The sequence below is a fragment of the Ochlerotatus camptorhynchus genome, unplaced genomic scaffold (assembly GCF_037179485.1).
Source record: "Ochlerotatus camptorhynchus isolate MF236.1 unplaced genomic scaffold, CSIRO-AGI_Acam_v1.1 ptg000257l, whole genome shotgun sequence".
NCBI classification, from domain to species: domain Eukaryota; kingdom Metazoa; phylum Arthropoda; class Insecta; order Diptera; family Culicidae; genus Ochlerotatus; species Ochlerotatus camptorhynchus.
The window spans coordinates 1,993,776-2,017,864 of record NW_027040747.1 but is presented as its reverse complement, the minus strand read 5'-3'; the positions used below and the strand labels follow the sequence as shown (position 1 = coordinate 2,017,864).

The 24,089-nt window shown below is 39.3% G+C and overlaps 2 protein-coding genes across 3 annotated transcripts in view; one reads left to right on the top strand and one right to left on the bottom strand.

Moving 5' to 3' along the window:
- The window catches only part of LOC135705079 (arf-GAP with dual PH domain-containing protein 1-like), a 30,347-nt gene extending 17,318 nt beyond the window's left edge, over nucleotides 1–13,029 (bottom strand). The window contains exon 1 of the mRNA XM_065226650.1: nucleotides 12,138–13,029. Coding sequence (XP_065082722.1) covers nucleotides 12,138–12,219 — 82 coding nt within the window. The 5' untranslated portion in view covers nucleotides 12,220–13,029. The remainder of the gene's footprint in view (nucleotides 1–12,137) is intronic.
- Nucleotides 13,030–20,414: 7,385 nt separating this feature from the next.
- On the top strand, nucleotides 20,415–23,022 carry Grasp65 (Golgi reassembly-stacking protein 2). Of its 2 annotated transcripts, XR_010517821.1 has the most exons (5): nucleotides 20,415–20,617; nucleotides 20,749–21,733; nucleotides 21,850–22,160; nucleotides 22,217–22,664; nucleotides 22,775–23,022. XR_010517821.1 is itself a non-coding variant. In XM_065226599.1 (4 exons), exons 1-4 carry the CDS (start codon nucleotides 20,555–20,557, stop codon nucleotides 22,562–22,564), a joined length of 1,707 nt encoding a protein of 568 aa, XP_065082671.1. In that variant the 5' UTR covers nucleotides 20,415–20,554; the 3' UTR covers nucleotides 22,565–23,022. The 2 variants fall into 2 exon arrangements, 1 of the variants encoding a protein (XP_065082671.1); XM_065226599.1 differs by having other exon boundaries at nucleotides 22,217–23,022.
- The last annotated feature ends 1,067 nt before the right edge of the window (nucleotides 23,023–24,089 follow it).

The following is a 24,089-nucleotide window of genomic DNA, read 5'->3' as shown; positions in this document are numbered from 1 at the left end:
CCAACAACAACAACAACAGCTGCGACGGGGTGGGTGGCAGCGAGCAAAACAATCCGTTGTGAATGACAGTGTTGCAAGTTTGTGTGGAATTGTGTATTTTTAATTAAGTTAGTTAAATGTTAAATTAATATTAGTTCATTATCAACACATTTTAGGTGCAAAAGGATCAAAGCGCTTCAAGTCCAAAGGATTTCCAGGACAAACCGGTTGGCCTTTAACAACTGGAAGTAAACTTCAAATGTGGACCTCCATTATGTGACTAAAACATATTGTGACATAAAACCAGATCCAATGAAAAATCACAGAAAATCTCGAAGAAATGATTAAACCAGCAAATATTTGAGGCATCGATAATTAGCTAGGCCCACTTTCAAAGTCTCACTTCCTCTATTTCATTTTGACATTCATGGAACTTGCTCCGTGATCTGGAAAAGTCTACGTATCACTAATCAGAACTTATCTGAAACCTACAAGCGTACAAATATATTAAACTAACAATATGATCCACTCTTTCACCTAGCGAAATTTTAGCGATGAAAGCGCCTCTGTGACCAAAAAGGCTACCAATGTATTCGTTTATCTTCACAAGAGATAAACCTATAGAAAATTTGTGTAATATTACAAATAAATGTATTTCAGCATATTATTTTATATAGGGGAATTTACGTATTCTCGTCAATCTAAGCAGCGTCTGCACTTCTACTAGCATTTTCTCAGCGTCACGCACATATATGATGTGTCTGTTTGTTTACATTCATCTGCTGCTTGCTTCTCTATCCATTCCAACCGACAGAATTTTTCAAAACGTTTTGAAAGCGTTTTTACAACGCTCCAAACTTCTCAGGTGAGTGTGACTATTGTCGGCAGCCTCTTTTTCTTCGGCAACCTTCCCATTAGAACTGCGTGTTAACCAGCTGTTCTATTATCGGCAACTCGAAATCAACCCCATTTTGTAGTGCGTATGCTTTATTTGAAGAAAAATGTAGCATTACTGGATTGCTCGATCGTTCAAATATAATCAGATTGAAGCTGAAAGGCTGAACAATCGTTTGACAACATTCAGGGAAGTGCGTTGATGGGAAAACATAGTGAAATTAACGTTTAGATTTTGGTTGCCGAAAACAGTCAATGGGTGCCGAAGCCAACATTTACCCTAATACCAACATTGACACGTCAGACAAATTTTCATATAATATGTAAAATGTAATTAATGAAAATAACACTAGTTTACAGCATTTTTGAACTCGGTAAGGTGATGATCATTTCCAATTCAAAATCCTACGCTGAATTCAATGCCGTGGTCAGAAAAAATTAAAGTAGAGCCATTTTTAAGATATACAAAAATTTTGATTTTTTGAATTTTGGACAAAAGTACGATGACTAAAATGTCAATATCTTTGGAACTAGTGCACCAATTTCAAATCTTTTTTTTATGAAAATGAAGCTAAATAAATTTGCTATCGTTCACTAGAATATTATGTCTTAATTAAAAAAATAATTTTGAAGTCATTTAAAAATTTACAGCATTTTTTTTTTTATTTTTCCTTCGAATTTTCCATAAAAATCTTGTTTTAATCAACATTTTTAATAGGATAAAAAGATTCAAAAAATCATTCCATAATTTATTCTTAAAGTCCATTCAAAACCGGAGAAAATGAGCCTTTCATGGATGAAATTGGTTGGAAATTGTCGAAGTTATGAGCATTTTTGTAAAACACTTAAAAATGTTGCTGAAATACAACAACTTTAGAGTTCCTTTTCTAGGTGTCGTTGTAAGCATCCAAATCGCATGTAAAGTTTTCATGGGAGATTCTTTTCTCTACATATCAATTTGATTAAGGCATATCAGGATTTAAAACCGAGTTGATACAAAAGAAATTTATTTAGGTTTTATTAAAAATGATTGAGAATCGAATGACTTTGTCTTCGATGTTTTGAACTTGTTTCTCGAATCAGAAACCAACAATAGTCACCCATCATTGCTTCATCCCAAAACCCTTGGTAACGACGTTCCATCATCTTCATTTGTTGGTGAAAACGTTCGCCGTGCTCATCACTCTCGTCACCAAGATTTTCCGGGAAAAAATCCATGTGAGAATGTAGGAAATATATCTTCAAAGACATATTCACACCTGTGTTCAGTGAAATAAAAGGATTTGAAATTAATTATATGTAACAAACACAATATTTTTGATGTATACCTATTTTCTCATAATTTTTGAGCAATTCATCGACGGCTTCCTCATAATCTGGGCTTCTGAAATTTCCTAAAAAGGTTGTGACAACACGCTGGAACGATTTCCACGCTTCTTCCTCATCTGGTGTCAAAACTGTATTGAATGCGGAATCATTGAGCAGTTTTTTGATCTGTGGGCCAACAAATACACCTTCCTTTATCTTTGCGTCAGATAAATTTGGAAATACTGATTTCAAGTACTGGAATGCCGGCCCTTCTTTTTGCAACGCTTTGACGAAATTTTTGAATAGCCCAAGTTTTATATGTAGTGGTGGAAGTATTATGCGTTCTTTTACCACAAGAGGATCATTTTTAACGTTGTCTTTACCAATTGTGAAATTATCACGTTTTGGCCAATCTTTTCGGACGTAGTGTTCCTTACGAGCTCGACTGTCCCATTTACACAAAAAACACATATATTTTGTGTATCCCTGTTGCAATCCAGTCAACATGGCAACCACTATAAGATCGGAACAAATTTTCCAATTGTGTTGATTGTAATTTATCAAATTGAGCAATAGAGCCGTTGATTCATACGTTTCCTTCATATTAACGGCATGAGCTAATGGAATAGAAGGTTTCTCATTCCCTTGATGCAGTAAAACGGCTTTCAAGCTTAACTTACTGCTATCGATGAATAAACGCCATTCAGCTGGATCATATGGCTCACCAAATTCTTCAAACAAGCCGTTTACGTCATGTCAAAAACATGCCTTGTCCTTTGTAGAATAATATTTGTCAAATTTCTTGTGACGATTCCTGTGACAAGAAATTTTGACCTCCTTGCTCAGCATGTTGTGTTCTTTCAAGCGTGATGCCAGCAATTCGGATTTCTCCTTCGATAAGTCAAGATCTCGCACCAAATCATTAAATTCGGATTATGCAAACAGTTTTGGGTTACTTTCCAATTCCACCTCGAAGTCTTCCTCGCATTCCTCCTTGAATTCCTCCTCACTTTTTGTAACGGTCGATTCAACAGAGGGCGCTCGTTTCCGCTTTGGATAAACAGGATACGGGACCGAACTTGAATGTGGAACAGGTTTTGTCATAGAAGCCACTTGTGGATACTCAACTGTTTTGTGACGTCCTTGTTGCTCAACTTTTGTCAAGCAGAAATAACAATCCGTTGCATGACAAAACGGTCGACGCCATATGGTGGGCATGTCAAAGGACAAATAGCGACTGACAGATAACAAATAAGTGAGTTAGTAAGTAAGACATTAACACTTATCAAAAATAGATGAAGTAAGATAATGTCGATCAAGAAAGAACAAAGCACTACCATGCTGTACATAAATTGTTTATATGAAAGTTATTCAAAAAATCAATTTACCTTGCGCCTGACATCCACCTAGCCAAGCACGTTTTGCACGAACTACATAATACTTTTGGAATCCACGGTTCAAAGTCAAAGTCTCCAGGATCAATTTTAAAATAAAGCCTGTATGCAGTTTGCAACGAAGCAGTGAAATTGACCGATTTTGTAAATATATAGTTGCCACACGCGTAACAAAACTTTTGAGCATCATTTTTACACTTGAATTCACGTTTTGTCGTATACATCGTTAAGCAATGTTAAAGAAAGAAAGCTGTCAAATTGAGTTGGTTGCGTTAGGTTCTCGCCGAGCGGTCTCACAAACACTAGCGTAAATTATATTGTTGAAAATATCCCATTTAATTTTGCGTGACAGCTGGTAGTGTTAGTGAAATGCATCGTATGCGTACACGTCCGCAGAAAGGCTTACTGGAAGTGGTGCATGAACCTAGGAGCGGGACAACGGCCAATCTTGGAACATTCAATTTCCATGATTTTACAAAAAAATTCATAACTTCGACAATTTCCAACCGATTTCATCCATGAAAAGCTCATTTTCTCCGGTTTTGAATGGACTTTAAGAATAAATTATGGAATGATTTTTTGAATCTTTTTATTCTATTAAAAATGTTGATTAAAACAATATTTTTATGGAAAATTCGAAGGAAAAATAAAAAAAAATGCTGTAAAATTTTAAATGACTTCAAAATTATTTTTTTTAATTAAGACATAATATTCTAGTGAACGATAGCAAATTTATTTAGCTTCATTTTCATAAAAAAAAAGATTTGAAATTGGTGCACTAGTTCCAAAGATATTGACATTTTAGTAATGGTACTTTTGTCCAAAATTCAAAAAATCAATTTTTTTGTGTATCTCAAAAATGGCTCTACTTTAATTTTTTCTGACCACGGCATTGAATTCAGCGTAGGATTTTGCATTAGAAACGTTGGTCAACCACTAAAGTTCACACTTTTTATGTTGTTTTGTAAACTAGTGTAATAAGACGATTTTTGTATTGAATATTGACTATTGCGAATATAACAGCGCCCCTCGATTGTAATTCAGTGATTTTTGCTGACCTTTTGCAGCGCAGCCATTGCATGAAGCAATTGTATCGCCATCGCAATGTATGGAAAAGGCTTGAATGGATCATATTGTTGATATGATATATTTGATTCAAATCAATAAGGCTCATCAAGAAACAAATGAGCTTTAAAGTGCTCTCCAAATTTTCGTGAACCTACTCTTAAAACCTCCTAAGCACATTTCTATATATCGACTTCAAACCCCGCTCTTACGTTTCTCAGATTTTTTAATAATAATTACGTGAGAAACCCTTCAATCATTCAGGGAAGCCGAACTGCACTCGAAGATCTTTAAATCCACCCGTTTTTGAAGAAGTAGTGCTCTCTTGATTCGTCTAATAGTCTAATAGGCAACGATTATCGTTTACACTAGCCGACTGCCGTTCTCTCCGAAATCAGATTGACATCTTTGCTGACTGGTGTAGTCTAAACCGACTGGTGGTCAATCCAGCTAAGTGTACAATCATTACTTTCTCACGCAAGCAGGCTTTATGGATCCTCTCTCGCGAGTTTGAAATGAGCCGAGCGTAGCATTTTTCTGAGGAGTAGAATGCCTACTGCCAAATCATTCCACTGAGCTTCAGAGCTTGTGAGAGTGAGGTTTGATGCCATTCATGTTCATGTTTTCTATCACACACTCTTATACCTTGTACAAACATACAAAGTACACTGTTGTACCATAGAGGTAACTCTAAGACTAGTAGGTCCCGAAGAAAACTGCTCAACTTTTTGGCTCAGCTCTGGTACTATCTTCGGTCCCAAGCTATTCGATTCACCCCTCGAAACATAGGAAAATCCACTAACCCCTCATTTTATCTGTCAAACTTTCATAGCGAATCAAAACAAACATTGTGTAGTACTAGAATTTCGACTAGAATAGGGTACGTTAATCGTTTGCTTGGGACCAATAGGCTAGTCAAGTAGTGAGCCAATTCAAAATCGTTAGTTTCGTATTGATTGTTGGTTGTACTGTACTACCATAGAGGTAACTCTAAGACCACTGGGTCCCGAAGAAAATCATTATTATTTTTGGCTCACTCAGTACCAGAACAACGGTCCCAAGCAGTCCCAAGCTATTTCACTCATCCCTGCATGTTCTGCATGAATCCACACACCCCTGATGTTATCTGTCAAACTTTCATAGCGAATCAAAACAAACATAGTGTAGTAATAGAATTTCAACTAGAATAGGGTACGTTAATCGTTTGCTTGGGACCAATAGGCTACTAAAGTGGTGAGCCAATTTAAAATCGTTAGTTTCGTATTGATTGTTGGTACTACCGTTGTACTTTTTTATGCTAGTACCTCAAATTGTACATTTTGAGATACTCGATTAAAGAAGTACAACGGTACTGGTTTGTATGTCTGCCAATGGTATTACTCTCACTCTGAGTGAATTCTGAGCTTCTTGCGTCGAACAAAAAAGTCATCCGGAGTCTCGAAGCGCACCTCGCGTCAAATCATCCTCTCGCAGAAGTTCACTCTCCCTCTCTCTCGAGGAGTTTTTGTTTACTTCTTCCATATTCCTGCAGACAATCACTCGAGGTGATGGCTGGCTAAACTCGCACGGCAAGAGTGTTTTAAAACCCCCAGTGAGTTTGAGGAGTTTCAGCAAGCCTGCACGAAACAACCGATAATTTTCAACTACAAACTACTAGGCACGAATATCGAACGGGTGCATTGCGTGAAAGACTGTCATTTTTCTGGACTCAAAGCTGACATACTTACACTATATATCGTATGTCGTCGACAAAGCGTCCAGAACTCTTGGCTTTGTCATCAAGATTACTAAGAACTTCACAGACATTTACTGCTTGAAATCGCTCTATTGCTCTCTCGTACGATCTACGTTGGAATACTGCTCTGCAGTCTGGAGCCCGAACTACAATAATGGGGCCGAGCGAATTGAATTTGTGCAACGACGTTTTCTTCGCTTCACGCTCCGTAAGCTGCCTTGAAGATACCCACTTCGTCTTCCAAGCTACGAGAATCGCTACCAATTGATCAATGTCGAACCCTTACGTATCCGAAGAGACGTTTTCAGAGCCTTAACCGTCACCGATACTCTGCAAGGAAGAATCGACTGCGAAGCAATTCTACAACAAGTGAACATTAATGTTCAACCTCGATGTCTACGCCACAGTCTTTGGCTGAAACTTCCACTTCTTCGAACTAATTATAGCTTAGGGAGCGCTATTTACGGCTAGCAGCGAGTGTTCAACCGAGTAGTGTCGATGTTCGATTCCCACTTGACACGGAATACGCCTTTTTTGCTCACCGAAGGCGCTTGAGTGTAAAATTTTAGAGTTATACATTTTTAGTAACTTGACAATACTTTCCTTGTTATTTTCGTTTGTAACTGTAGTATATGTCACTCCACACACCAATCTTGGGTCATCGTTTTTGTCAGTGTGCCGCAAGTGTGCCGGTCATAGAGCAAGCTGCAATTGTTTGTAAAATACCCATCCCGGCAGCCCGGTATTTCTGACACCTTGAATGTTTTGGTTTGAAATCACAAGGATAAATCGGAATGAGGATGACGGGGGAAGTGGCGGGTTTGCAAAATTTAGGTGATATTAAATGGATAATAAAAGTTATCCATTATATTTATTATCCTATCAGCTGCCGGTACGAGTTGGAATATTGTTAGAGACCGTCTATAGAGGATGATGAATAGACTTCTGTAGTTGGTTTAGTGTGAGTTGTAGCATTATTTGAATTAAGGGTACTAATGGAGTCCGATTAACTGCCTCTTTCTCTTGAGCCCACTCTAGAACCTACATTTCGTATTTAGATCTATAAGTGAACTGTTGGTCTGAGTTTCTCTGGTATATTCAATAAGAAGATTTTTCTGAATATACAGTCAAGCAGTACGTAATGTTTTTTTTTTTTTTTTATTAATTTATTTGATAAGGCTCAACCGAATTAACTTTACAGAGCCGAGGATTCTTGGTCACTATACAATACATCTTAAAACTATAGTCAAAAGGTACAACACAATAAACACTTTATCTTCCGCTATCCAAAAAGCCTCCTCCATCAGAACTGGAGCCGCTTCCAGTGGTTTCATTGTATGGCAAATTGTTGTACGCCAACGAGGGTCAGAGCGCGTCCATTGCAGCAATGGACGCAAAACGTGGTCAGCACTCACACACTCATCACGAAACGGTTGCTTTCCAAAGTCGACGACGCATCGACCGAAAGAACTGCTGATGAAGAACAATGAGGAGGACCACACAATGGTTGCTGCCGAGAAAACAGACGATCGCGTAGCACACATCGAGAGTGGCCTGCTTTTGTCGACAGCCGAGTGAACACTGAGTACGTAATGTTGTTAACAACTTCAATGACAGTTCTCCAGCAGTGCTCCCATTTTATTTACAGCAATCCAATACCTACGAGATTGTGCCGAATCTAATATCGGCACAATGTGCTGAGTGACCTTGAGTATATGTAGTCTGTATAATCTGTACTTTTTTTTACAACACATCTTCTTCTTCTTCTTCGCATTTCAAGCTTAATGCATATCGCATATTAGCTTATTGCGTGCTCTCAACTTAGTGTTCTAGATGCACTTCCACAGTTATTAATTGAGAGCTTTCGATGCCTGTACCATTTTTGCATTGGTATAATTGTGTGGCAAGTCCAATCATACTTCTATGCCCAGGGAAGTCGAGAAAATTTCCAACCCGAAAAATTCCTAGACCGGACTGGGAATCGAACCCAGCCACCTCCAGCATGGTCTTGCTTTGTAGCTGCGCCTTTACCGACTGAGCTAAGGGAGGCCCCATTACAAAACATCATTGGGACTATTTCTAGTCTGTTGATGCAAACATAACATATAAACAAAATCGTTCTCAAAATCCTTCATTGTATGTTGCCCTGAAGATTCACACTTCATTCAGTATTGCGCCTGAATGAAGTGTGAATCTTCAGGGCATAGTAGTATCGACCGCACAAGATAGGAAACAGAGGTAGGCCGGAAGAACCATGTATGCACATGTGTAATAAGACCTGGGATAACAAATTTACTGAATAAATGAAGTTACTGAACTTTCCTGAGCCCAAAGTTAATCGTGTTCAGTTTTAGAAAGTTTGATTGAGAGAATCTGAAGATTATTTCACGTTTCGTTTTGTCATGTCGATTCGCTAATTCTTTGGGTTGAGTTTAATGAGTCGGAGGAATTGCTGTCAGTAATGATACTCCTGTTTGGATTGGTTTTTGGATTATAAGTTCTATGGGCTCGGTATTTTGGGGTTTTAGTGGGTATGTTCGCTTCCTTTTTTAGTCACTCGAGTCTGTTAGTCTTGTTCCCTACGCTGGTAGTTAATTTCAGAGCTGGCTCATTTGGCCAGTATCTAGCCGAGCATCGTGAAGCACGACGGGTCGTCCTCTTCGGAAGTGGCGCATAAGCTACCCGTTTAAGGAAACCAACCGGGAACCAGTAGCAGAACCGTAGCTGCCGCGGGACCTCAACAAGGTTTTCCGTACCATCTACGGTGGAGTACAGATGTATGACGGATCGTGGAGGAGGCAAATCAACCACGGGAGAACCATCCATCGTCCACATTGCAAAAATTGAGACACTACGGTGGGCTGGGCACGTCGTAAGAATGCCGGACGATGAAATTGAAATTGCCCTTCGCAGAATACGAGGCTGGCGACGGGTGGCCTTGGATCGAGTAGAGTGGAGACGACTTCTTCGGACAGCAGAATACTTCAAGGCCTTATCCTGATTGGTAAGGTAAGTAACATTTTTGAGAACATAGACTGTTACTCAAATTGTTTCCAAGTCAAAATAATTTGTTCATGTAATTGGATAACTTTCGTAAATTTGTTATATTTTGTTCTGTGATTTCATGGGTTGAACATTATAAACTTTTTTTCCCTCAATTCTTCCGAAGATGGCGCTCCGCCAAGAATTTTATCTCAAAAAGTGCTCCGTGGTTTTAAAAACTCAAAAACCCCTGTTCTAGAACATTGACAGCGCTTCCATACCGATTCCAATGGGTCTATCGAGCCTGCTATCGAAAGAGAGCACTTTCTGTTCAGCAACGATTCGTGCTCGAAGTGGTTGGAAAATGTCAGAACCAAGTCGATAACAGCCACTGAACCATCGGTATCTTGCGGAGCTTCTTCGCTCACCAGTCAGTGTTTGTAAAGGTTAGGTTTTGTAAACAATGACTTCTCTAGATGATTTCTAGAAAGTCAAAGCTCCCCTACGCAAATCAACATCACCGGCGGCTAGGGGAAATCTACCCTTATCCGATGGTTATGTTGGTTTGCGTGGGCGTACCTTGGATTCGAAGAAATCATGGAGAAAAGTCCTTGTTTACAAAAACTGTTACGCCCTAATTCCAGCTCTATCTAGAGTTCAGCATCGGGAACGGTATCCATAACGTGACAATCGCAACTTTTCATCCGCAGTTCAATGGGTGAGCCGAGCGTTTCGAGGTAGAAGAAGACACGCTATTTCAAAACTACTAGCAGGCTCCAGATCGATCAACTGGCAACGACTTTCATAGCTGGGCAGATGAAACGGACGGGTCTCTCTCATGATTACAAAGAATATAGTAATATATAATCTCAAAATCATTTTGATTACGAGGCTGATGGAAATCAAAATTTCTGAAAATATCTGGTTATGTAAATGCGTAACCAAACGTTAACACTATTACAAACAGGACTGGCGCCTTTTCAAGGTAGCTTCCTCACGCCATTGAACGGACTCAACTCTCTCAGGATCGTTATTGCAGTTTGGACTCTAAACCGGAGAACAGTATTCCACAATGGATCGCATCATGGAGTACAGTGACTTGAATTTTGTTGCTATCCTGAAGATAAAACCCAATGGGCTTGACGCTTTGCCGACAACATACGAGATGTGCTGCTTGTACGTAAGTTGAGAATCCAGAATTAGTCCCAGATCTTTTACATAGCTCACACGTTATTGTGCCCAGAAGATCGTCAAATATGATCGCTTATTTCTTCCGAGTAAAAGGTATCACTGATTACTCCATAGGGTTAACTGCCAATCGGTTCAAGTTACACTAGCTTGCAGAAGCTTCGAACTGACGTTTCTCTCATCAGAGAAAATGCTGGCAAACAGACCTCCTGACATAATATTATTATCAATTTCAGTTCATGATCTGAAAGACTATAAAAGTGTAAAATTAAGCCTGGTGAAATTCAATTATGACTGAACTTAATAATGCCAGCAAATCACAATAGGTCTGTTCCGGTATTTTGCTATTGCTTTCATCGGTACAGTTGAAAACCGGAATAACCCACTACTTCTACTTTTTCGCATTACAAGCTTATTGCTTATTGCATATTAGCTTATTGCGTGCTCTCAACTAAGTGTTCTATCTAGATGCACTTCCACAGTTATTAATTGAGAGCTTTGGATGCCTGTACCATTTTTTGAATTAGTATTGCAAGTACAATCGCCCAGTGAAATCGAGAAATTTACCTACCCTTGTTCCTAGACCGGACCGGGAATTGAACCCAGCCACCCAGAATCCAGCAGGGTCTTGCATTGAAGCTACGCCTTTACCAACTGAGCTAAGGGAGGCCCCGGAATCATGCTTGGCATGCACAGTTGTACACGCCAACTGCTCATTTGTTAATAACTTTTCACTCAGTTGTTGAAATTTAGTTTTCTTTAAAATAATTGATAGATTAGGATCATAGTTTACTGTAGACATGCAAAGAGTATGTAAATCTTATTATTTGAATCAACACCAATGAATTTACGCTTTGAATTCCGATATGTGCAGCGAGCATTTCTCACTTCATTTTTGCAACGCAAAATCGAATACAGTTTATTACTAGAATTAAAATCTCCTGTTTTTACATATCTATAAGAAGCTTAAACTCTATTCTATCGACTGCTTCAAACAGAACTATGTTCAACTCTGTGCAAAGTTATTAGCAAATGAGCAGTTTGCGAGCAAAACTGTTTATGCCAAGCTTGCCCGGAATAACCCACAGGCGACAATCGGTTTTACTCTTGTTCGTTCGTACGTTGAACATAGTGTCGGAAGTAATGCGCTCCGACGCAATGTTTAATATACTGAACATGAGTAAAATAAGTTGCTATAGAAAATAATATGCTGCAAAAAGTACGGGAACATAAAATCTTACAGAAAAGCACGTACGGGAACAGAACAAATTACTGGCTGCACTGTTGCCATCTTATCTGCACGTCACGACACCGAACAAAATGAAGCATATAGAAAAACAATCAAAACAAGAATTTCCCCAAGCTTTCAAAGAAAATTTTAAAAATTGCTTTCTCAGTTTTTCGAAATTTTCTACATCGCTCCTGGAAGTGAGCTTTACAACACTTCCCGTCCTGGAAGGGGTCGTTTCATTCTATGGGAGTAGGCCTTCCACCATCATAACCTACTTACTACTAAGCCTGCCATACTACATACTACTAATACTAGGTACTACCCCCGAACAGGAACATAGTAGTAAATCGTAATTACGTACTTTTTGCTCCGCAGTCCGCGCACTCGTTGTTGCCATCAATCTGCAGCAGACGGTGTAGGATTTTTTCATTCTGATCGGCCATTATCCGTCGTCGCCTCTGCGGGGAGCTCTGCCCCGTTCCCTGTTTGCGCTACTAGGCTATTGAAGAGGAAAACCTTTTCCAAACCCACACACACACACTTCACTACCTTTCTCGAAGCACACGACGGGGAGGGGATTTTCCAATGATTCAACTTTTCAACACTATGCACTTCCCCCACGGCACGTATTTTTTCGCTTACACACTGCACTGCTGCAATTCTGTGCCCGTCTTCTTTCCTGTAGACTCCTCCGAATGTTACCACTCTCAATCCACTACCGATTGCCTACTACTTCTTCCTTCTGACCGCGACCGCGATGTTGGTTGCGCCGTGGATATTTTTTTCCTCTTCTAGACTTTCCTCCACTCAGAGGGAGCAGACAAACGTACACACACGCCTAAAAACAACACACGATGCCCTCTTTTCTGACTGATGCTGCTGCTGAGGATAAACTTCCGTACGTCCACCGATCGCATCCGGATCGCCACCAAAATAACTCGATTATTCCTTTTTCTTATGGGCAATAGACTTTTGCTGCCATATTGCGTGGGGGAAAAATCGCGACAAAACTACACTCGTTTTCTTTTATTTTTATTCGTCACACACTGCGCCCGTCAGTGAGCGCATTCGTCTTCTATCAAGCTGACCCGTCCGTCCCGTCTGAGAAGTTGAATGAAATATTTTTCACTTGGACCAATGTTTTACTCGCTTTACTATACCTACACGCTATACACACTCTCGCTATCTCACTCAACCAAAACTCTGGGGATTTTATTGTATTGACAGTAGCATATTTACACTCGCCCGACTCGCTCTTGAGCGCCCATTACATATGTCAATATATTGACAAACATCGTATTGTCAATTTTCCTTAAGTGGACCCTACACGATTGCTTTTATTGACAATAATCGTATTGTCAATACATTCTATATTGACGTCAATACATCGAGATTGTCAATATTTCTGAATTCACATCATCAATATTATTGTCAATAATTCCCCTTCGCGTCAATATATTGATGCGTGTGAGGTTTGCTTTACAATATAATCAATATATAAATATTGACAACATTAATGACAATACACTAAAGCGTTTGTTACACAGGTCAATATATTGACAATAAATTGACATACTAACAATATTATTGAAAGATAATATTGATGACGATGGTTTGATGACGAGTATTGTTGAAAACTGATTTTCATTTCACTTTCTCAATATTCTTCCCCTACCCAAGAGGAGGGAGAACGTACGTCATTTAGACCGACTGACTCACAATGCACCTTCACGCATGCAGTGTTGGCATTTTGTTTAAATCTTCGTGTGTGATATAAAATGGATATCAAACTAAATAAAAAAGTATCCTTTTACAGTCGCCAATCACTACCCAGGCTTCGTCTATATCGATGTTCATTTTCTACAAAATCACAAGCATAATCATGTAATTTAGTTTTTTTTTACTTTAAAATAAAATAAATACTATCTGCGTTTCACATGCCTACACGTTACGCAAATTCAATAATATATGCAAGTTTTTCCTTTAGAAATGTTTACCAAAACATCAGCATAATAGTTTATTTATGGGAAACTGCATACCATGAACGTGGGTTATTCAACACGAGTGGTAATTCTACGCAGTCGACAATCGATTTGATTCAATTCCATTAATTTGTTATCATGTTGTCCTGTGTATTTTCTGTGTCCTGTCAAAAAGTTACAACATTTGATATTGGCGTTGACGGAACCGTCGATAAATCATCTCTTCCAAACATTGACAGTTTCTTATTGGAACTTTCAATGGAGTGAAAGGATAGTACCAACTAAAGAGCTTAAATTTATAAAGAGGCGACATGTCAACATTGGAACAATCGATTATCTGTCAAAATCATAGGAAAAGTCATTCCAATCGAGCAGAAGACCTGTCAAATGGATAAGATGTCGTCTCTTTATAAATTCAGGCTCTTTAGTACCAACTAGAAACTAGATAGGCGGAGAAAACAAAATACAATACGGCAGCAAGGATTTGTTCCTAAATTATCTTGCAACCCTTGCTAGAAGCTAGCATTTCAAATGACTTTTATTTTTGATTCGATTTACATGCAAAATAATAATTGATTGCATCGCAATATTTTGCACATTTTTTGGTGCCATTCATTAACCAACGAAGATCACTTTGTATTCTTTTTGGTTCCAAAACCTAGTTGAATTTGGGAAGCACACAAAACATAAAGGGGATTGAATTTCTGTTCGATTGCAATACTTTAAAATTTATTCTAGAAAGAATAAGAAATCCTCGGAAAAATTCTAATAGGAATGTTCGATATGCTCAGATTTTGACAGTTCATTTGGCTCAAAACATTATCTCCACCCATCTCTTCCTCTGAGTATTTCTAGTACCAACCAATTCAACAATTTTGAAATTTATTACGAAATTGTACGGACCTATTTAAAACCGTTCAATGATAATGTGTCGATTTTATTGATTTCTTACGAGTTATGGTAATTTGAAATTTTACCGACTTTTTAGTAGTTCAAAAACCGAGTAAAATTTTACCGACTCAGGTTATCCGAATTCAGTGTGTAGTTAGTATTTTCCACACTCAAAAAATAAATCACATTTCCAATGGAAAATATCCATTAGAATTACACTTAACTTTCATGTGATCTCATAATTGGGAATCGCATCACAAAATCACATGAACCTTATGTGTCCAATGAAGTTTATGTGATTTGTCATATACAATTCATGTGATCGTATGAATGTTATTTGAATTTCAGATAAAAATCATTAATTTTGTTATTGGACAAATATCATGTGCGTTCCCAATGGAAACTATATGAAAACTTTTTTCAGTGCATAGGTCCAGTAACGACGTTTCTCTTTTCACCCGCTGATCCATGTTTCTTGTGTGGGGAAATTAACACAAGTAATATTGACTTTAATACATTGAGATTAAAAGGCTTCAAACGTATTGCCATTGATGTTGTCAATATTCGTATATTGATGATATTGATAGAATTGACTGTTTTTTTGTCAATATATTCTGAATATTGACAAAGTGAAATGAAAATCAGCTTTTCGTCAATACTTGTCATCAATCATCATCATCAATATCACCTTTTCAATAATATTGTCAGTATGTCAATTTATTGTCAATATATTGACATGTGTAATGGGCGCTTTGCGTTCAATTTCATCTCTTTTGGGTCTTGACGATTTTTGTTCACGAGACTGAAAGCATCGAAAGCATAAACGCCTGCAGAAAGATGGTCGGATATGCGCTGCCGGTCTATATAGTGATCAATGTCGATGATGGAATGTTGTGAACAAGCTTGACCGCATCTACCAAAATCGGCATATTTATAGTGTACACGGTAACTGCAAAATACCCAGTAATGACTATAAAAAAATCAATTGGCGTTGACGGCACTGTCGAAAAATTTGCTCTTCCAGCAAATGTAGACAGTTTCTTATGGGAATTTTCGATGGAGTGAAAGGATAGTACAAAGTCCGCCATTTTTCACGCACAGTCTGACGTTTGCTTAAGGGTTTTCTCATAGGAGTAAAGAGCTACATAGTCGCCGTCAACGCTAATATTGACTACAAAGTAAGCATTTTTGAGGGAAACCCTAATAAAAATTGTATGGTTAATTTGCTTAACGACGTGTTCTGGGTATCATCCAAACCATTTGTGGAATAGTTCAATGATTTGGGTTATCGTTCGTTTATGGTTATTTTTTATTAGGGAACCCATTATGCGAGTAAAATGATTACCCATTTATAAGTATTTGTTACTCATAAATCAATGCTTACTACTCATTTTTGTAGTTGTAGTTAACCACTTTATTCGAGCAGATAAAATGACGTTTACTACCACTCGAACTTTGAAATGAAACATTATTTAAAGATTTTTTCTTCTAGAACCTCGAGAAAAGTAGCCAACATTTGTGCGTTTCACAAAAAAATAGAAATTAGTTGGTCCAGTTTTGTGAAATCGCTGGTAGAAAGTCACGCCAAAACTGCTTGACAAAGTGGTCAATCACACATAAATGGGTAAAATTTTCCCTCGAAAATGCTCATTATTGGGTTCTTTGGGGCACCGTGTAATTAACCATGTCTAGATAAACATTTCAAAAGGTCCAATCTGCATTGATCGATTCTCTTCAATTACTTTCTCTTTCGTTAATAATTGAGCTGCAAAAACATTCCCTTGCAATTCTGACGTTTTGGACGCTAGATAAGAACCTCCTTTATCAAACTATGTGGAAAAAATAGCACGAAATTTGTTTGCATAGCACTGGTTATCAAAAGAGAAAGTCGATGAAGAGAATCGATCCAATTTCCAAATTTTGATCAAGCTTCTGCATTCATTTTCCATTATATAGATGTCACTGCTGTATTTTATTTTTTTTATTAACGAGATGTTTAGACAAAGAGATTTCCATGTCCAGTGGAGGACTTTATCAATTTTCAAAAGGTTGAAAATTGCACAAATGTGCAACTGTTGCTATGATAATAAAAATAATCATCGATTGCCTGCGAAAATCGATTTTCCTAACACCGATTTCGAAATCGAATTCCATCCGGTTTATTCAATCACCGATGTGGACAGCTCCAAGTATCAGCATCAATACCGATGGTGGAAATATTAAATATTCTAATATGTGTGATATTTGCGAATCTTATACTATATAGTCTGACAGTTGTCTTTTGCTTCTGGCACTTTTTGGTTTTAAGTGTACATTTGACATTCGTTTAATCAAAGCTGGATTTCACACGAGAGGCAAGTCATTCCTTGATGATCTTGCTGGTCACCGCCACCTTGTGTTTGTGCTTATTGTGTTTGATGTGTGTTTGTGGGTGTCGGAAGGTGTTTCTGTGTGCTTCATCGTATTGACCGAGTTGTCAAAACTTCAACCGAAAAAATACATTTACTAGCAACCATATCCTCAACCATAACATAACACTGAACATGACAGAACCCCCTGCGATTCCTTTGCTTTTGTTTGTTTAAAGAAAAAGCACAACCGGCGGGAGGATTATTGTAGCTAAAATGACCGCAGTCCGGAGCTCCGGATATCAGAGTAAGACAATGAAAGGACCGCCAGCTATACTACTGACTTGCTGTATCAGAACCAGTAGTAGAGTTCCATAACCATTTCGCAACTGTAGAGATCGAATATTAATCAGCAGCGGCTACCGTTCAGGGTCCGAAAATTAGTTCTTGACACTGGCATTGGCCCTCTCGCTTCACGAGGAAGACGAATGGGTATGTGCCAGCCAAGAAGAAGGATCAAGCAAAGGGTGCATTTGCAATCAATTGGAGGGGCCGTGATTGGGCCGTCGTTGGTGAGAACCTAGGATTTACAATCAGAAACTTTTACGTTGCGTTTGTCTTGGTTTTCTTGCAAGACATCTTTAACTTTTTAGCATCCTGATGCCGCTGCTTTCGTGGATCCCAACCGGTTTAGTATTTCCTTTTCTTTGAATTGGAGGTTTTCAATCCAGATCAAGAATGTTTTTCTTTCAAGGCAGGACGGTTCGACGGTTTTTTTCTGTTTTTTTTTTTTAAATAACCAAATAACAATCGCATGTAAACAGTGGTGCCAGAATTGATTAAAAAATTGCTTGTCATGTGACAGAAGGGTGCTTGAAGTGTGTCGAAGTATGTTTCTCTGGGTGTTAGCACAATGTGGCAGAGTGACTTACCCCCTGGTCAAAAGTAATAACTTTGTTTGGTATCCCCCTAATGTTGCTTAAGTCAACGTGTATTTACCAGGATATTCGGGAGAATTATCAATCACGTCTCCTAACATGCAGCCCATTCATCATTGATTTATTCACTTTAATGATGAGAAAGCGAAACGACGAACGTACACTTTTTACAGGTTTCTCTGCGCTGTTACTTAAGACAAACGGCATCTCCATAAAAATTGGGTGACTTAAGAGCAACCATAACGGTCGTTGTCATTTGCGTGACTATGTTAACAGCGCACAGCGCTCTCATTTTAGATTAGTCACTCTTCTCCACACCGGTCGCTGCTATCGCGGTTATCAATTTACTCGCCTTTGTCCGTACCGGTACTGAGCATTTTGACATTTCTACGAATAGCAACCTTTCTCCCGCGCTGCTAAATTTGGTAGCGCGCTTCTCACCGAGAAGCCGACTGCTATTTTAGTTACTCGTATGGCAACCCCTGATACGGTAGCTGCGCTAGGATGAGGGCTGCTAAAATGAGTTTAGCAGCGTACCGTTAAGGCCCAAACCCAATGTGAGCGGAAGCGGAACGGAAACGGAAAGTTTGGCAGTTGTCACAAATGTCATCAAGATGTCTAACCGAAGTCGATTTGATACTAATTAGCTTTCAATCCGACAAATACGCTTTCTCAGATCGGGCTTTTCCGCTGCCGCTGCCGTTCCGCTTCCGCTGTCATTGCGCTTGGGCCTTTACGGTTGCTCTAAGCAACATCGAAAAATATTTTGATCGGAAGGTGATTACGTCAAAAAGCAATTTGAGTGGTAAATAAATTTAAAAATGGGATGGGATCCCATATTCGGACAGTATATAGTGTAATAGCAGGAGCTTTGATTGACACTGATAGCTTGACTTTGTTTACCTTTGTTTCTTTCGACGTAATGAAAATTTGATCTTGAACTCAATCAAATAATAAAAAGGTCACGAATGAGTTCACATAATATGATATTATCTGCTTTGGGAAAAAAAAGGCACAATTTGTGAGCGGTGTTGGGAGGATGTAAACATATGAAAAAAAAATGAATATTGTTCAAGCAAAGTAGGGGAAATGACGGCTTCGGCATGACAGACTATTTTCGGCAACACAAATTGAAACACTATTTTCACTGGATTTTCTTACGAAAACACTTCGCTGAATGCATGCAAACGATTCTTTATGCTTTCAGCTTCAATTTGACTATACTTTTACCACTGAGAAAAAGCAATCTAGCAAGGTTTTCTTGAAATGCAGCACACGCACTACAAATTGTAGCTAATTTCGAGTTGCCGATAATAGAACAGCAGATTTACATGCACTTCAAATGGAACGGTTGCCGAAGAAAAACTGGTTGCCGACAATACTCGCTCTCACTAGAGAAGATTGGAGTTTGTAAAAGCGTTTCAAAACAGTTTTTGACAATTCTTTCGACTGAAATTGTTAGAGCAGCTGGCAGCAAAAGATTGTAAACAAACCAATACTGCATATGTGTGCGTTCCTTAGAGAAAAAGGCTATAGAAATAAGGTCGCTGCTTAGGTTGCCGAGAATACGTAAATTCCCCTAATTAAAAAAAATCGAAAGTGATCGACTTCACGTCACTCATATTACAACTTGTAAGTTTCAAGATGTCTAGAGTAACATTTGAAATGGGCCTATGTCCAAAACGTAAACAAACCAGAAAATGAATTTTAAATTTTGACCGCCATTATTCAATTCATATTTAAGAAAATTGAAGTATTTTAGGCATTTATATTGTTCACAATACCAATAGTAACTGTATCTCAGTATACAACAGCCAAAATATACGAAAAGCTTTCAAAAATATATGAAAATCGATAACAATATAATTTCATAAATAAATAAGCCTTTTTTGTGAATCTTTCAATGGATAGGCCCTTTTTGTTAAGCCGTTGTGCTTGTCATCAGAAATGGTAGGCCCTTTGCTAAGCCTTTTCGCAACGTCAAATAAATTCAAAACAAATCATCGGCCCTGCCTCAAGCAGTAGGGCCTAGCTTTGGTTTGAAATTTTTCAATCATCGGCCCTTCTACGTCACTAGGCTTATCAATGAAATGAAATAAATGAATGGTTGGCCGTTTCAGCGTGCGGGCCTATTAATGAATCGAAAAATTTCGTTGATCGGCCGTTTCGAAAATCGAGTTATTTTAATGATTTTTCTCGATTATGCGGAACTTTCTTACACGATTAGTAGCTATCAAGCGGTGCTAAAGAATGGTATCAAAACCCGATTTGTTTACGTTTTGGACATAGGCCCATTTCAAATGTTACTCTAGATGTGTTCACAAAAGTTGATAGGCCCTTTTTAAATAAAAATTTAATTTCAATGTTCAGTGCCACGTACTCACCACATTGTTAGATCACCTTTTATCGGACGATCAGGCTTTCGTTTTTTCACCACGTTCGCCTGTCAAACAACGAATGCAAATTTGACATCAACAAGAAAAAAAAACTTCATCCCCTGGAAAATCACTACTTTCCTGCAGCACAAATATTTCTCATCTTCATTTTAGCCGGAAAAGATCGGTGAAATTTCGGTGATAAAGTTTATCGGTTGGTTCCGGTGGAGCGCTCCAGCAAACAATGGGTCTTTCGCACAGTATTTCCGTCCCTGGCGGTGGTACGGAAGGGTACCATGTCCTGCGGGTAAGTTCCAGATTCCCGGAGTGCAATACTGACTGACAGATGACGTGTTCAGTTTCTCTTGCTGCTGTCGCTCGGAAATATTCGAGGATTGATGCATTATTTGTTTGTGTTTCTATAATGTCCTTTGGTAGGTTCAAGACAATTCGCCTGGGCAGAAGGCCGGACTGGAAGCGTTCTTTGATTTTATTCTGGCGATTGGAAACACCCGACTGGATCAGGACAATGATACGTTGAAGGAACTGCTCAAGGCAAGCATTGACAAGGAGATACAGATGACAGTTTTCAGCAGTAAAACGCAGAATATTCGTGTGGTTAACATAATGCCAAGCACGACCTGGGGCGGTCAGGGACTACTGGGGGTTAGTATACGGTTCTGCTCGTTTGAGGGAGCGAACGAGAATGTTTGGCACATTCTAGAGGTGCATCCATCGTCGCCGGCTGAAGAAGCAGGATTGATCCCGTTCACAGATTATATTATCGGGGCGGATTCGATCCTGCACGAGAGTGAGGATTTGTTCACGTTGATCGAATCCCACAAGGGCAGGCCACTGAAGATGTATGTGTACAATATAGACAAGGATGCGTGTAGGGAGGTGACAATCACACCAAACAGCAAATGGGGAGGCGAAGGTAGTTTGGGATGTGGTATTGGTTACGGATATCTGCATCGAATACCGATACGGGTGCTGCCGGCGGATGCAGGTAAAATGATTCCGCCTACGGGAGCGGCATTGAGTCAGAGCATGACGTCGGTACCAACGTCGGTCCCGCCGACGGATCCTAACGCGGCCAATCGACCCATTCCATTCATCCCGATGGTACCTCCGTTGGCAAATACGTTTGCATCGACTGCCGGGACGGTGCATACGGATCTGTTAACCGTTTCGCCTACCGGAACAGTGGATAGCACGACTACGGCTTTGGCTAATCAGTTTGCCACCATGAGCACGGTGGATCATGCAAACAACAATCCTTCATACTTTGTGAGTGTCAATAACAATGGAGCACCTGCGGTTATGACCACGCCGGTGAATACGGCTACTTCGCCACCGATTAGCATCACACAGACATACTACCCGCCACCGACGGGAACGTTGGCATCATCCGATGGAAATTGTGAGTTTTTTTGCGTGTTCTGTTGTTATCGAAACATGTTCGTTGCCTACACGAAAGATAAGAACAGTTAGGTACCAATCAATTCGAATTCTACTGAGCAACCACTCTTCTTTCAGATCCGCCATCTCTCGGTACGGATGTCGCTGCCACTATGTCGTACTCATCAGCCACGATCCCCATGTACTCTCCTTCTGCCCAGCAGCAAATGCCCTACTCGGTTCCAAGCAGCCAACAGCAGCAAACTTTGGTTAACCTATCTTATGCACCGACCAACCCGACCAGCGTATCGTCGACCGTGACTCTACCTACGGTCAATCCCAGCGTCTTTGCATCCAGCGTTCCACCACCATCCTCGTTGGCAAGTGATTTTTATCAGACCTATGGAAACGCACCGAACACAACGGCTGCTACGTCGGTTGCTAGCGCGGTATGTCCCATGACCCACGTAAACTTTTCCCTATTATTCACATCCTCCCATTTCAGTTCCTTCCGTCTAGCTTATCGTACCCAGCGGCACCTACTGACTATCAGCATCAGCAAGCTCAGCCGCAGTACCAACCGCAGACGTATGCCGCCGGTCAGGCACCCGCTCCGATTCGAATGTATTCGACCTTTCCCCAACAACAACAGCAACAACAGCAGCAGCAGCAAAGCGCCACCATCGATCTAGCTCAGCAGCCACCACTGTTCCAAACCAGCGCCGTTACGACACCCATTTCCCTGCCGGGAATGCCACCCATCACGGTTAACGCTACGATCCCTCCGGAAGCCCTTCGTGGACTGCAGTTCGGTAGCAACAATAGCCCGCAGCCGACAATGGCACCGCAGTAAAACTGGATGATACTTCTAAGAATCAATTGTGTATATAAACAGTCGTGCGAGCTTGGAGTTTTGCCCTTTCCTGTGTTCTGTTTTCCGGATCCCGCGACGGGTAAGTTCTTTCCGTTCTAACTATATTTCACTTATTGAGCTGTTTTTTGTTGTTTTGAAATTCGCAAAATTATTTAATCGAAACAATAAAATAATAACAATATCGTTAAGGGTAATTTTTAAACAGCTGCTGAGCCGACAATTCTTCAACGTCACTATTTTTCCAATAAATTTTACTATTTAGTGCAATTATAAGATGAATAAAAAAGGGAATGAGATGAAAAAAAAAAAAACTATTGAAAACGACTATGATTATGACGACATGATAAGCTAATGGTAATGATAGCATATTATTATAGCTAAGCGATGAGAGTTCTTGGAGAAAAGAGAAAACTACAACAGGCATTTTTTTCATGTTATCTAGTAAAACAGTATCGAAATAAAGAATCAATCCTAAGATGTAACTGTCGGTTTGGATTAGTTTGAAAGAAACCAATTGACTTGAGCTTAACATGGCTGCACTTGTTTTAGCGGTTCCTATCTAATTCACCTCCTTCGAAGATTTTCGCAGGGTGGCCACTCAACCGGGAGAACCAAGGATCTAAATAAATCTAATCTAAAAATATGGTTGTAGGCAGGGTTGCTTCCACTCACTTGCTATAAAAAAATATCATTCGGAATTATGCAATCATTAGATGCAATAATGCTATGTTGTACTTGTAAGTAACAAAAAGAGGTAGTGAAGTATGTGTTTGACTCATAAAACCTGTCAATTTCGCTTTGAGAGCGTCACAATTAGCGATCTTATGATTCGTGAGCGTTCACTCAGAGTGAGCGCTCACGAGTCGTAAAATCGCTGATTGTGACGCACTGAAAGCAATTTTGACAGATTGTATGTGTCAAACATATACTTCATGACCTCTTCTTGTAACTTATTAGTACTAATTAGCATTATACTATATAATGATTTCATAATTCCGAAAAACATTTTTTTATAGCAAGTGAGTGGAAGTAACCCTGGTTGTAGGCATATATTTTGATCGAATTCTGTTAATTGGTTGGGTACTTCTGTCCTCTGTTTTATTAACTTTGCTCGAACTGTGCACACCAACAAACCGACATGAATGACCATAGCAATAAACAATAATTTTTTTGACCAAAGCGCACTGACATCTGGACATATTTAGCTAAGCCATGAACCCGCAAGCAAAAGTTATAAATTGGTTCGTGTCTGATCTATTCTGGAAAAATTAATTTTTATCTACACACTTAATCTAGCTCGGTAAAATCTCCAACAGCCGATTACCTCGACATTTACTTTTGCTGATATCTCAGCAAAATCTTATTTGTTAGCTGAGATTCGGCAATTGTTTTACTGAATCTCAGCAAAATAAATTGAAAAACTACTCGGCTGTTGGAATCTCGGCGAAAAAAAATAAGATAAAGTTCGGATCACTGCACATTTAAATCGGCCGTTTACGATTTT